This window comes from Mastigoproctus giganteus, chromosome 14 (genome assembly GCF_048544385.1).
Source record: "Mastigoproctus giganteus isolate SK-2022 chromosome 14, ASM4854438v1, whole genome shotgun sequence".
In the NCBI taxonomy this organism is placed as follows: domain Eukaryota; kingdom Metazoa; phylum Arthropoda; class Arachnida; order Uropygi; family Thelyphonidae; genus Mastigoproctus; species Mastigoproctus giganteus.
The window spans coordinates 13,407,936-13,423,446 of NC_143588.1; the positions used below are offsets into that span (position 1 = coordinate 13,407,936).

The window sequence follows — 15,511 nt, forward strand, 5'->3', positions numbered from 1 at the left end:
GCATTTCGAAGAGAACCACTCTACACGTTTGTTGCCACCTAAGTGACGTAACAGGACTTACCATCAAGAAGGTGTGCAAGAGTGGATTTTAAGGAGGCAGGCCAACCGGACTTCTCCTAAATCTTCTGTAATAGAGAGATATTGGATCCATCAGTGTTTTAGGCTGAGTGTCTGATAACACACAGGATACCTGTTCCCCTCTAAGCCCCATGGATAACAGTAGTCATCTTTAATGTGAGTATAAAGATTAAAGTCTTGATGTCTAATTTTTGGTCACCATCACTGAATAAGACTAAAAGTATTTCTGTGGGGAGGGGACAGTATTCTTAAATTATTATTTGTAATTCCACCTCTTTCTTCCAAAATCAGTTCAAACATGTGAATCGACTGGACATTTGGAAATCCCATCACTAAAAGGAGAAACTTATCAAAAGGTTATACCATGGTACAATTACCCTAAGTTTTTTCCATTTCACATAAAGACAAGCATACCCACAACCACACTCAATTCACATTTTAAAAAAACAATCCACATTATTTATTGCTGTTGATATTAATTCTTATAAATCTCCTTATACCCACAGTCTATAGTCCAATTTAGTCCTTTTATCTAGATATTAAAATAATATTACATATATTCTGATAATATTTATGATTGTTTTTAGCACTCTAAAACAAAATTCTTATGAAAAGGCTAAAGATCAGTGTTTCTTTTCTCTGAATGGTACTTACTGTTAACAATAATAATGGACTAGAACAACTTTTTTGATATTCATCACACTATTCAAAAATAAACTTGTAAATTCTGAAGGTATTTTTGCTTATATATTAAACACTACATACATACATACATACATATTAAACACATCAATTTATATTTCCATGCAATATTCCAAAACCTAACTTAAATATTTTGCAACAGTAACAATAATTGCAAATGGCCATGAATGTATAAATGTATGAACAATGCAAAGCATCAGTATATTAAAACAGTTACACATCTTTTGGTTTTAGAGAAATTTATGTAAATATACTGTAAGGCATGACTGGGATACAAAAATATAGAAGTGGTTTTGAGGCAACATTTATATTAGTAAGCCAGTAAGATGTAAATATTCACAGTTTCTTGATAGTAATGAGAAAGATCAATCATTAAATTATGCCAAGATAAATCTCTTGACATTAATTTACTTCATCTGTTTTATGGTAATGAAAAAAAAAAAAAAAAAAAACAAGCATAATAAAACTAAAGAACAACAAATTCACTGGACTTCGCAGGCACGCCATAATCCTTATCCAACCTGCCACTGGAAAAAAAAAAGAAGCTTCTTTAGACACATTTGTGAATTTTTTTTTAAAATAATTAATTTGCTTTTAAAGATTGTTTTAAATTATTACAGATTCATCAATACCAATATATTTTGATTTCATAATTTCATTTTATTATAATTTGTTGAAATAATTTTGTCTCTTCAAGTTTACACCAAGCTTCAGTTTACACAATACCTATAGCAAAATCCATTGGGAAATATATGACATAAAATTTATGTTATTTGAAAGACCTTATAATTGACCATTTTTAGCAATAACAAAGCTAAAAGTCCCTCTGCTGTGCAGCTTGAAACGCAACTTCTAAGTAAATACCCATCTTTACACAAATGAGGTAGAAGTATAGTTAAATTGTACTTCTCAGCTGCCAGGAAATACTGAACACTAGAACATTCTGGCATCCATGTGCCAGAATGTTCTAGTGTTCTAGTGGGAAATAAACAACACAAAATTTATGTTATTTGAAAGACCTTATAATTTAGCAATAACAAAATAAAACTCCCTTGTCTGCTGTGCAGCCTGAAACAAAACTTCCAAGTAAATACTCTTACCCAAACAAGGTAGAAGTATAGTCAAATTATACTTCTCAGCTGCCAGGAAATACTAGAAAATTCTGGCATCCATGTGACAGACACAAATAACAGTAGTTTTAGCCATCTGCTCTCTTTCCATCAACAACTACAGGTTCACATATTCTGGATCCACTGATTCTCACACACAGAGCAGATTCCAGGATTCAACTCATCAAGAAGCAATAAGAAAAAAGTGTTCTGGGAAGTTTTTATTAGAGGCATAGTTAACAAGAATAAAGAGTGAAAGATTCAGTAACATATCTGACCATGAGGTTTCAAGAGTGATGTGCAGAAAATAGCACAGTGGAAAGGAAGGGTTTTTGGTAAAAAGACAAATGATGTGTAAGCAAAAAGAAACATGTGGAAGAACAGATAACAGCCAATATTTATTATGCTTGCTTCATTATGACAAATGGTGTGTTATAGGCATGCACAAACCATCACGTCACACAAGTATCACTATTGCTAATTGTGTGCATTGTTATTGACAGTGAATGCTTGCATCAAAGCTTGAAATGTTCTCCTGCATCCTGAACCAGGTAATTTCCCATATCAAAATATTTTGTTGCATGTTCTGTGTCATGTTTTCATGTCAGTGGTGCTCAATGTAACATGAAGATGAGCCACAGGATGCACAAATTATTTCACGTCCCCCACAGAAAGATATCTACTAGGTTTAGATGTGGAGAAATGGCTGGCCTAGAGACAAGCCCTCTACATTCTATCACTTTAGAAAGAATGCATAACCTCTTTCCCAAAATGTGGAGGTGCTCCTACTACATTTGCAACCAGTGCTTTTTTTGGGATGGTACGCAACGGTATGGCGTACCGACACCTTTATTAAGAGTGACGTGTGACATTTGGATGCAGTGCACTTCGAAATTTTTTTCACATGTTTACCTACTATTCAAATAAGCTTAAAATTATTTAACTAAATTTGCATTTTTTTACTGTCTATTGTTAAGATATTTACGATATAAAACTGTATAACCATTTTTGTAATTCTAAATTACTCACTCAGACCTCTGTTTAACAAAATCATTTTATAGTGAATTATTTTGAATTCCCCTTGGAAGTTACATTTAAAATAGTTTCTGTTGAGTGAAAAAAATTATCTATAGCAAATGGATTAGGAGAGAATTTATTCGGTACACCGTGTTCGCATTTCTGGCCTTCAGGCAATTTAGGCAATTAGTGCTGCTGCGCAAATTAACAGTGCTAAAGGGATTAGCATTCTGCAACTTAGTGGTACCTATCCGACCACCTGTCCCACATATGGAGAAGTCATGCTGGTCAAGCATGAGCAGTTAAAGGTATATTCCCAATGTGCTCTGACCCACATTCTACTTAACAAGTACAAGACAATGCTGAAAAAAAGCCACGAGTTAGGGTTTAATTTCAAAGTGTCTGCAATTCTGCCCAGAACGATAGGAGGGAGTATATGATGAGCGCCTTGTCGATCAACTCTGCTCTGCAGATATTGTGCAAGGCTCAAGGGTTAGAATTTTTCTCAGCCTGGTCTGTGCTTGTTAATTAACAGGAGAGACTGCTTCTACAGGGATGGGATACACTTAAATAGAAAGGGTGCAAGAATATTTGCTGATGCTATCGAGGCAGTGTTAGGTGGGTCGGAAAACTGCTAGATTGGGGGGATACACGGACTAATAGATTAACAGTAGCCGTTGGCAGAGGTAAAAGTGATTCTTGCACTACTTCTATTGAAATGCAATTGAGCAACAGCCTAGAAAGCAAGGCAATGGGAATTTCCAGGACAGATGGGAGTCAGTGGAACAAGTAAATACATGGGCGGTGTTAGGATAACTAAGAGTAGAAACAGGTGCATGTCACCAATGCTAGGGATATAGTTAATAAATTCAATGAGCTTGAAGTGCTAGTCAAGACATTAAAGGCAGATATTGTTGGGATATCAGAGACATGGTGTCACACAAACATAAGCAGTGCAGAACTGGAATTTGGGGAGTACAATGTGTACAGAAAGGATAGACAGGACAGGAAGGGAGGAGGGGTTATGCGGTTAGTTAAGAAACACATAAAATCTAAGGAAGTGCATCCAGTTGATGTGAGTGGACAATGCAATGTGGAGTCTGTTTGGTGTGACATAAGCACTGGGAAAGGAAAAACAAAAGTGGGTGTGTGTTATAGGCCTAATGAATCTGATGAGTATAATTAGCAATTGTGCAGGGAAATAGAGTGGGCCAGTAAATTAGAGTGTCTTATAATGGGGGATTTTAACTTCCCGGATATTGACTGGAATTTATGGGATGGTCACTCGCACACTAGCAAGGCTTTTGTGGATTTATTGGATAATTGTTTCTACAGTAGCATGTTCGGGAGGCAACTAGAGGGAGTTATCTGATTTATTTCTTTATCTGATTATCAGTAGTGATTCTTCATGCATCAAGAATCTGCATAAAGGAACCACTAGGTGGCAGTAATCACAGTGTGCTGAAGTGGGATTTACTCAAAGAGGTAACTACCATCAAGGGTAAAGGGAAGGGTTTTATCTTTCGTACGTAAAGATGACTACTGTGTTCTGAGACAGTATTTAAATTCTATACGGTGGGATCAACTGATGATATTATTTACAGAAAATTCAAAATGGGAAGCATTCAAAGAATTAATCTTTGAAGCTATTAGGCTTTTCATATCAACATAGAAATATGGTTCGATTTAGACCTAAATGAATGTCAGATGAACTAATTAGACCTGTGGCAGAGAAGAAAAATGCATGGGATACGTATAAATTAACATCTGACACAGAAGCCTAAGGCAGATTACGAGAAACTTTTGGCAAAGGATGCAAAGAAAAACAGCAAAGAGTTCTTTACTTATGTAAACTCTAGAATGAAGGGGATGAATCAAATTGGTCCACTTGATGTCGATGGTTCAACTGTTGATGATCCTTCTCACGTAGCTAACAAACTTAATGAATATTTTGTATCAACATTTACACATGAGGATTTATTCAGCGAAGGGAATGACAGAGGTGTATTCAACTCTGGCAGTAAGCTAAATAATCTTGTAATAACTGAGAGTAAACTGGAGGAGAAATTGTTGAAGATAAATACAAGAAAAGCACCTGGGGTGGATGGGATCTATCCAGTTATATTAAAGAAGGCAGCAAAGGAAGTAAGCAAACCCTTAGGCATAATTATGAAGGCTTCCTTGGACTCAGGGCAGGTACCCATAGACTGGAGATGTGCAAATGGGACCCCAATTCACAAAGGAGGATCAAAGTCCGACACAAGTAGGATAGACCTGTGAGTTTCACTTCTGTTCCAGGAAAATTAATGGAGGCACTGGTTAAAGAAGCATTGCAGAATCATCTAGGCAAGACTTCAGTTATAGCTCGGACACAGCAATGTGTTAGCATTAGCATTAGTAGAGGCAAATGATGCAAGAAACCAAGCTTATGCAGCATCAGCCATAAAAACAAAAAAAAGCAGCACACTTCCACTTAACCCTGCGTTCGTTCGATATACCTATACAGCTGACCCTTAAATTTATTTAGGCTATCAACTTCCACAACAAGGGATAACCTAACCTAACCTAACCAACAAAGGGATGGAAGTCTGTACCACCAACCAATTACCCGCTGGCTAAAGGCAAATTTCCACACGTCTATCCTACATCTGTCTTTCCTCAATTTGAATTTATGCCCTCTCAGGTGATGAGGAAGAATCTCATCAGCATTGAGCTTGCTCAAACCATTCAAAGCCTTATACACCTCTATTAGATCACCTCACCGGTGACTAGTCTCCACACACTGTAATTTGCAAAACTTAAGCCTTTCTTCGTAAGAGCAACCCTTTGTTCCATTCACTACTCTTGTTGCCCTTCTCTGTACTCGTTCAAGCAGCTCTACATCCTTCTTGAAATGAGGGCTCCAGACCTGTAAACAGTACTCAAGGTGTGGCCTGACCGTTTCCTTATACAAGGGAATAATCACCTCCTTATCCCTGCTAGAAAAACTCCTGTATATCATTGACAAGACACCATGAGCTACTCTTGCAGCCTGTCTGCACTACTCAGAGAACTTCATATCTGCCTGCATAATTCCCCCAGGTCCTTTTCATTCTCTACCACTGTCAGTGTAGTACCACAGAGTTGATACGTTGCTCTAGGGTTGCTGTTTCCCTTATGTGGTACTTTACATTTGTCAATGTTAAACTTCATTTGCCACCTCTCAGCCCATCTGCTCAACCTTTCCAGATCCTGTTGCAGCAGCATAGCATCAGTACTGTCCTTAACAACCCTGCCAACCTTTGCAGTCTGGAAACTTTTTTTTTTTTTTTTTATGAAACCCCCAAACACGAAAATTATCAAAACCTATAGTACTTAGTAACATGCATGGGTTGAAGGAGAAGTATGGGGATGCCGGAAACTTTGCTCTAGAGACCAAACATTGGTTTCACCACTTCAAGCCTCCAATAAGCACAGTGGTGGTATTTCACCGGTTGATGAAAGTCATCTACCACCTTGGACATTAAGCTTGATATACCATCATCAATATTATTTATAAATACAGAATACAATAATGGACCCAACACTGAACCCTGACGAACTCCACTAATAAGATTAGTCTACGATGAGCAGTGTCCATTGATTACCACTCTCTGTCTTCTCCCCCTCAACCACCCCTTTATCCATAGCAGCAATTTGCCTCCAATGCCACACTGCTCCAATATGTGCAGCAGTCTTCCACATGCAACAGTATCAAAAGCCTTTCTAAGATCCAAGTATATAATATCACAGTTATTTTCTGCATCCAGTTCTTTTGTGACTGCATCATAGTATCCAATCAAATTGGTCAGGCAAGACTTTCCCTTAACAAAACAATGCTGTGTCCGAGCTATAACTGAAGTCTTGTCTAGATGATCCTGCAGTGCTTCTTAAACTAGTGCCTCCATTAATTTTCCTGGAACAGAAGTGAAACTCACAGGTCTATCCTACTTGTGTTGGACTTTGATCCTCCTTTGTGAATTGGGGTCCCATTTGCACATCTCCAGTCTATGGGTACCTGCCCTGAGTCCAAGGAAGCCTTCATAATTATGCCTAAGGGTTTGCTTACTTCCTTTGCTGCCTTCTTTAATATAACTGGATAGATCCCATCCACCCCAGGTGCTTTTCTTGTATTTATCTTCAACAATTTCTCCTCCAGTTTACTCTCAGTTATTACAAGATTATTTAGCTTACTGCCAGAGTTGAATACACCTCTGTCATTCCCTTCGCTGAATAAATCCTCATATGTAAATGTTGATACAAAATATTCATTAAGTTTGTTAGCTACGTGAGAAGGATCATCAACAGTTGAACCATCGACATCAAGTGGACCAATTTGATTCATCCCCTTCCTTCTAGAGTTTACATAAGTAAAGAACTCTTTGCTGTTTTACTTTACATCCTTTGCCAAATATTTCTCGTAATCTGCCTTCGCCTGCCTAACCTCCTTTGTAACTTGGTTACAGATCAACTTATATCTATCATAGGCTTCTGAGTCACATGTTAATTTATATGTATCCCATGCATTTTTCTTCTCTGCCATATGTCTCATTAGTTGATCTGACATCCATTTAGGCCTAAACCTTGAACAATATTTCTTAGTTGGTATATAAAGCCTAGTAGATTCCAAGATAAGTTCTTTGAATGCTTCCCATTTTGAATTTGCTGTTGGTAACATCATAGAATTTAATATATAGACTGTATAGAATTTAAATAGTCTCAGACTATCATAGTCGCCTTTAAGAAAGCAAAAAACCTTCCCTTTACCCCTGATGGTAGTTACCTCTTTGTGTAAATCCCACTTCAGCACACTGTGATCACTAGCACCTAGTGGTTCCTTTATCTGCAGATTCTTAATGGATGAAGAATCGCTACTAATCAAATCAAGAGTATTACTCCCTCTAGTTGCCTCCCAAACTTGCTGATGTAGAAAACAATCATCCAATAAATCCACAAAAGCTTGCTAGTGTGTGAGTGACCAGCCCCCAAATTCCAGTCAATATCTGGGAAATTAAAATCCCGCATTATAAGACTCTGGTTTACTGGCCCACTCTATTTCCCTGTAGAGTTTCTTATTATACTCATCAGAGTCATTAGGCCTATAGCACACTCCTACTCTCAATTTTGATCTCCCAATGCTTATGTCACACCAAACTGACTCGACACTGCACTGTCCAGCGATGTCGACTGGCTTCACTTCCTTGGATTTTATGTGTTTTTTATCTAATAGCATAACCCCTCCTCCCTTCCTATCCTGTCTATCCTTTTTGTACACATTGTACTCCCCAAATTCCAGTTCTGCATTCCTTATATCTGAGTGACACAACGTCTCTGATATCCCAACAATATCTGCTTTTGATGCTTTGAGCAATACCTCAAATTCATCAAATTTATTTACCCAACTCCTAGAATTGGTGTACACGCCAGTATACATGCACCTGTTCCTATTCTTAGCTACCCTAACACAACCCATGTGTTTACTTGTTCCACAATGACTACCAGCAGTCTCTGAAATATCCTGCATATTGTTTTCCAGGCTTCTGCTCATTCCAATAGAAGCAGTGCAAGAATCACTTTCACCTCTGTCAGTGGCTACTGTTAATCTATTAGTCCTTGTATCCCCCCAAGCTAGGAGTTTTCCGACCCACCTAACACTGCCTCGATAGCATCAGCAAATATTCTTCCACCCTTTTTATTTAAGTGTATCCCATCCCTGTAGAGGCAGTCTCTCCTGTTAACAAGTACAGAGTAGGCTGAAAAAAATTCTACCCCTTGAGCCTTGCACAAAAGAAACTGTACAGGGAAATAGAGTGGGCCAGTTGTTGTTGTTGTTATTTGGTTTTTAGGAGCATTAGCAACTAAGGCCATATTGCTCCGGGCTATGTGGTGGTCATTTCCTGACCTTTCCGCATCATCCGTATTTGGTGGTGATGGGCTCGAACCCCGGTCTAATCAAGAAGCGTGTGCTACGCACTGATGCTCCTTCCCACCTGGCTACGGAGGCGCCAGTGGGCCAGTAAATCAGAGAGTCTTATAATGGGGGATTTTAATTTCCCAGATATGGACTGGAATTTGTGGGTTGGTCACTCACACACTAGCAAGGCTTGTGGATTTATTGGATGATTGTTTTCTAAATCAGCATGTTTGGGAGGCAACTAGGGGGAGCAATACTCTTGATTTGATTATCAGTAGTGATTCTTCATGCATTAAGAATCTGCAGATACAGGAACCACTAGGTGGCAGTGATCACAGCGTGCTGAAGTGGGATTTACTCAAGGAGGTAACTACCATTAGGGGTAAAGGGAAGGGAAGGGCTACTGCTTTCGCACCGCTTTCGTGCGCGGTGATCTGATTGAGGTGTATAAGGCCTTGAATGGGTTGAGCACGCTGAATTCTGATGGGATCCTTCCACTTGTTCAGATTACGAACCTAAGGGGGCATAAATTCAAATTAAGAAAAGACAGATGTAGATAGGATGTGCGGAAATTTGCCTTTAGCCAGTGGGTGGTTAATTGCTGGAACAAACTTCCATCTGTCGTTGTGGAAGTTGATAGGTTGAATAAATTTAAGGAGGAACTGGACAGGCATTTGGAGGGAATGGTATGATTTTTTTTTTGCTGATGCTGCATAAGCTCATACATTTGCTTTCTTGCATCACATGCCACTACTACTACTACTACTTCTAAGTCCTCCTTTTTTCCCCCAGCACAGCAGCTATCAGACGTGGCGTTGATTCAACAAGATGTCGGAAGCTTTCCAGGGGTATGGCCAAACAAGTTGTGTATAATGCGGCCAGCAATGCAGGTATGGAGGTTATTGGTGTATCCATACGCCTGATATGCCTTTCTATAGTGTCCCACAAGTGCTCTGTGGGATTGATAATGGTAGAGTTCGGAGGCCAATAGATTTTCTGGAAGTCAGAATGTGTTCCTCAAACCATTCCTGCACAACAAGTGTCCGATGGCTCGGCGCATTGTCATCTTGGAAGACACCATCGCCATTCGGGAAAAAGTGTAACGTAGCGGGGTGTACACAGTCAGCAAGCAGTTGACGATAGCGGAGACCACTGATACGTTGTTCCATACGCAACTGGGGTCCAAGTTCCTGCCAATGAAACATGCCCCACACCATACAACCGCCACTACCGGCCTGCATTTTTGATACCGTGTATGATGGATCAAGCGCTTCACGTTGTTGACGCCAAATCCGTACACGACCATCCACGGTTGTTACCGTGGATGGTCGTGTTATTATTATTATTATTATTATTATTGTTGTTATTGTTAACAGCTACAAAACAGCAAACAAACGTGCCTGAGGGTGCAGCTACAAAGCATTATTACACAGCTTCAAAGCAGAAGCTTGGAGTATACATTTCCCAAAGTAAAGAGAAAAGTAAATGTACATAAGAAGACTACTCAATTGAAATGTACAGATAAAATAAAACTAAATAAATAAAAGTAGCACTCATCTGTCTTATTTAAGTGAACAGGTAGGAGTAAGGCAGAGCACTGGCATTTCTTCACACACATTACACAATCACAGTCTTAGAACTTGCAGCAAGAGTCCATTTTAAGTCAGGTAACAGATGAGGTTAGCAATTTCAGTTGCCTCTTGAAGTGTCTAGAGGTGTCAAATATCTCCAGATTTGCTTTGTTCATTGATCTTGGAGTCCTGTTGTAGAAGTTGTATCCATATCTCGCATAGGATGGTTTCAGCAGTGGATGGTTTCTTAACGCTCTTGTCGGTGCATTGAAATTTATTTGTGAGACGAGATGAGGGCAATTCAGGGTACCATTTAACAGTTGGTTAAGAAGGAGTAAGTCGGCTTTATCTCTTCTTTTTTCCAGCGTTTTGAGTCCAAAGAATACACACCACTCTTGGTAGGATTTCTCATTGTATTCAAGGCCACTTTTAAAGAAAACGTACTGGATTGCTCTTTTTTGAATATTTTCAATTTATAATTTTTGGTAAGCAACATGTGGGGACCAGACCTGTGAGGCAAATTCTAGGGCTGATCTAACATAGATTTTGTAAAGAAAGATGAAAAGTGCCAACTGATTGAAGTCTCGGTTAATTCTTTTCAGGAAACCTAGTTTTTTGCTAGCTGTCTTCACAATGTTTGAGACATGGACATCAAAGGAAAATGATTCTTTAATAAAGATACCTAAATTTTTGGCTGTACTAACTTTTTTGATTGCCTTGTTGTTGATACAATAAGAAAAATGAAGTTTGTTTTTCTTGTGTGCATTAGCAAAGCTCACGTTATTTCCCCACGGTGTGGAGTAAATAACGTGACTCATCCGACCAGCACACCTTATTGCAGTCTTCTAACATCCAACTTGCATGCTCTTTGCACCAGGCGAGTCTTTTATGCCGATGAACCTTGGTTAGGAGAGAATGCCGTAGGGGTCGTCTGCAGTTTTTAGTTTTCATTGGGGTGGTCATAATTCAGTGATCACTCAGTGTAAATAGTTTCTGAATAATTCATAGTAAAATATTTTGTAATTTTAAATTACAGGAAATTGTGGATTCGTCCAGAAAAGTGGATGATATATTTTTATTTTGTGACATCCTTCTCTCAAAAGCTGCTCCGGAAGGTATATTGCAAGTCTATTTATTTATATTGCCAAACGATTTCGTAGCGGGGGCCTCCCCCCCCTTTTTTTTTTTTTTGCGATAGCCATGGTATGTATGCCTAGCTTTCGCTGGCTGATGGAGAGATATTTCTTTGCGCAAGATACCAGGAGTGCAACAAATTAAATTCAGAAATAAACAGACTGTCAGGAGTGACTGAATTGCTGATTAAGCGAGTAGATACCCTAGAGAAAAGTCAGTCTCGGGGTGGGGGGAACTCGTCAGAAACTGAAGATATCTCTAGCCTCACGAATGTGTCAATCGGCTGCAGAACCTCCCCCGAGTCCAAGGAAGCTCTCATAATTATGGCTAAGGGTTTGCTTACTTCCTTTGCTGCCTCCTTTAATATAACTGGATAGATCCCATCCACCCCGGGTGCCTTTCTTGTGTTTATCTTCAACAGTTTCTCCTCCACTTTACTCCCAGTTATTTCAAGATTCTGTAGCTTACTGCTAGAGTTGAATACACCTCTGGCATTTCCCTCGCTGAATAACTCCTCATGTGTGAATGTCGATGCAAAATATTCATTTAGTTTGTTAGCTACCTGAGCAGGACATCAACAGTTGACCCATCAATATCAAGTGGCCCAATCTGATTCATCCCCTTCCTTCTAGAGTTTACATAAGTAAAGAACTCTTTGCTGTTTTTCTTTGCATCCCTTGCCAAGGATTTCTCGTAATCTGCCTTCGCCTGCCTAACCTCCTTTGTAACTTGGTTGCATATCAACTTGTATCTATCATAGGCTTCTGTGTCATGTGTTAATTTGTAAGTATCCCATGCATTTTTCTTCTCTGCCATATGCCTCATTAGTTCATCTGACATCCATTTTGGCCTAAACCTTGAACAATATTTCTTAGTTGGTATGTAAAGCCTAGTAGCTTCCAAGGTAAGTTCTTTGAATGCTTCCCATTTTGAATTTGCTGTTGGTAACATCATCAGTTTGTCCCACTGTATAGAATTTAAATACTGTCTCAGTCCATCGTAGTCGCCTTTACGGAAGCAATAACCCTTCCCTTTACCCCTAATGGTAGTTACCTCTTTGAGTAAATCCCACTTCAGCACACTGTGATCACTGCCACCTAGTGGTTCATTTATCTGCAGATTCTTAATGCAAGAAGAATCACTGCTGATAATCAAATCAAGAGTATTACTCCCTCTAGTTGCCTCCCGAACATGCTCATGTAGAAAACAATCATCCAATAAATCCACAAAAGCCCTGCTAGTGTGTGAGTGACCAGTCCCCAAATTCCAGTCAATATCTGGGAAATTAAAATCTCCCATTATAAGACTCTGATTTACTGGCCCACTCTATTTCCCTGTACAGTTTCTTATTATACTCATCAGAGTCATTAGGCCTATAGCACACTCCTACTCTCAATTTTGATCTCCCAATGCTTATGTCCCACCAAACTGACTCAACACAGCACTGTCCAGCGATGTCGACTGGCTTCACTTCCTTGGTTTTTATGTGTTTCTTAACTAATAGCATAACCCCTCCCCCCTTCCTATCCTGTCTATCCTTTCTGTAGACGTTGTACTCCCCAAATTGCAGTTCTGCATCCCTTATATCTGTGTGACCCCACATCTCTGATATCCCAACAATATCTGCCTTTGATGTTTTGAGCAATACCTCAAATTCATCAAATTTATTTACTAAACTCCTAGCATTGGTGTTCACGCAAGTATACCTGCACATGTTAAGGCATGCTTTTGTCTTGCCTGATCAATTTGATTGGATTCTATGATGTAGTCACAAAAGAATTGGATGCAGGGAATAACTTTGATATTATATATTTGGATCTTAGAAGGGCTTTTGATACTGTTGCACATGGAAGACTGCTGCACAAATTTGAGCAGTGTGGCATTGGTGGCAAATTGTTGCTATGGATAAAGGGATGGTTGAGTGGCAGAAGACAGAGAGTGGTAATTAATGGACACTGCTCATCGTGGACTAATGTTATTAGTGGAGTCACTCAGGGTTCAGTTGGGTCCATTGTTGTTTTCTGTATTTATAAATAATATTGATGATGGTATATTAAGCTTAATGTCCAAGTTTGGAAATGATACAAAGGTTGGCAGGGTTGTTAAGGATGCCACTGATGCTATGCTGCTGCAACAGGATCTGGAAAGGTTGAGCAGATGGGCTGAGAGGTGGCGAATGACGTTTAACATTGACAAATGTAAAGTACTACATATGGGAAACAGCAACCCCTGAGCAACGTATCAACTCTGTGGTATTACACTGACAGTGGTAGAGAACGAAAAGGACCTGGGGGTAATTGTGCAGGCAGATATGAAGTTCTCTGAGCAGTGGAGATGGGCTGCAAGAGTAGCTCATGGTGTCTTATCAATGATATACAGGAATTTTTCTAGCAGGAATAGGGAGGTGATTATTCCTTTGTATAAGGCAATGGTTAGGCTACACCTTGGGTACTGTATACAGGTCTGGAGGCCTCATTTCAAGAAGGATGTAGAGCTGCTGGAACCAGTACAGAGAAGGGCAACAAGGTTAGTGAACAGAACAAATGGTTGCTCTTACAAAGAAAGGCTTAAGTTTTGCAAATTACGGTGTGTGGAGACTTGGCACCGGCGAGGTGATCTGATAGAGGTGTACAAAGCCTTGAATGGTTTGAGCATGCTCAATGCTGATGGGATACTGCCTCTTGCTCAGAATGATCACCTGAGAGGGCATAAATTCAAATTGAGGAAAGACAGATGTAGGATAGATGTGCGGAAATTTGCCTTTAGCCAACGGGTAGTTGGTTGGTGGAACAGACTTACATCCCTTGTTGTGGAAGTTGATAGCCTAAATAAATTTAAGGCTCAGCTGGACAGGTATTTCGAACGAACGGAGGGGTGAAGTGGAAGTTTTTTTTTTTTTTTTTTGGCTGATGCTGCATAAGCTTGCTTTCTTGCATCATGTGCCTCTACTAATGTTAATGCTAACTGTATACAGGTCTAGAGGCCTCATTTTAGGAAGGATGTAGAGCTGCTCGAATGAGTACAGAAAAGGGCAATGAGATTGATGAATGGAACAAGGGGTTGCTCTTACAAAGAAAGACTTAAGTTCTGTAAATTACAGTGTCTGGAAACTAGGCACCTGTGACGTGATCTGATTGAGGTGTATAAAGCCTTGAATTGTTTGATGCTGATGGAATATTTCTTCTTGCTCAGAATAATCGCCTGAGAGGGCATAATTCAAATTGAGGAAAGACAGTTGTAGGATAGATATGCAGAAGTTTGCATTTAGTCCGCGGATGTTGATTACTGGAACAAACTTCCATCTGTCATTGTAGAAGTTGATAGCTTAAATAGATTCAAGGCAGAACTACTAGACAAATATTTGGAGCGAATGGACGGGTGAAACGAGAAGGGGATTTTTTTTTTTGGTTGATGCTATATAGCTTGCTTTCTTGCATCATGTGCCTTTACTAGTGCTAACACAAGTAGAAGTTTGAAAAATTTTTAAAATTGCCACACTGGGACATGAATTGCACAAATGGTGTTAAGCGACTGAGCGCGGGTAACAAAATGGTGCCGGTAGACTAGCTAAATTCAACTCAGAATCAGGTGATGTGTGCGTCACCGCCGAAAACCCCCTTAAGAGCAAGGCAAGCACCGAAAATATTAAATATAATTGAAAAGTATCGTATTAGCAAAGCACTCTAAAGCGAAGTACACCTGTATGTATATATATATATATATACATAAAGTAGTGTGTTATGAATTTAGTTTGCATGACAGGTGTCTCCTCCACTCACTGGATTACTGCAGTTGGGTAAACTTCGAGCGAAGCTCCCCCCCCCTGCTATTGCTGACAACATGACATTCTTTTTTTGATGGCACAGTGTGAGATGTCAGAGTACTTATAAAAATGCCTAGATGGTGACTAAACCCCACGAGGCCCCCTCTAGCCCTATGACTATTTTCCTATTTTCTCATTGAAGGCC

General features: G+C 39.4%; 1 protein-coding gene across 1 annotated transcript in view; it reads right to left on the reverse strand.

Annotated features, from left to right (window-relative positions):
• Positions 1–1,197: 1,197 nt before the first annotated feature.
• Positions 1,198–15,511, reverse strand: part of Svip (small VCP interacting protein) — a 53,503-nt gene continuing 39,189 nt past the window's right edge. The window contains exon 3 of the mRNA XM_090388730.1: positions 1,198–1,307. Coding sequence (XP_090244856.1) covers positions 1,293–1,307 — 15 coding nt within the window. The 3' untranslated portion in view covers positions 1,198–1,292. The remainder of the gene's footprint in view (positions 1,308–15,511) is intronic.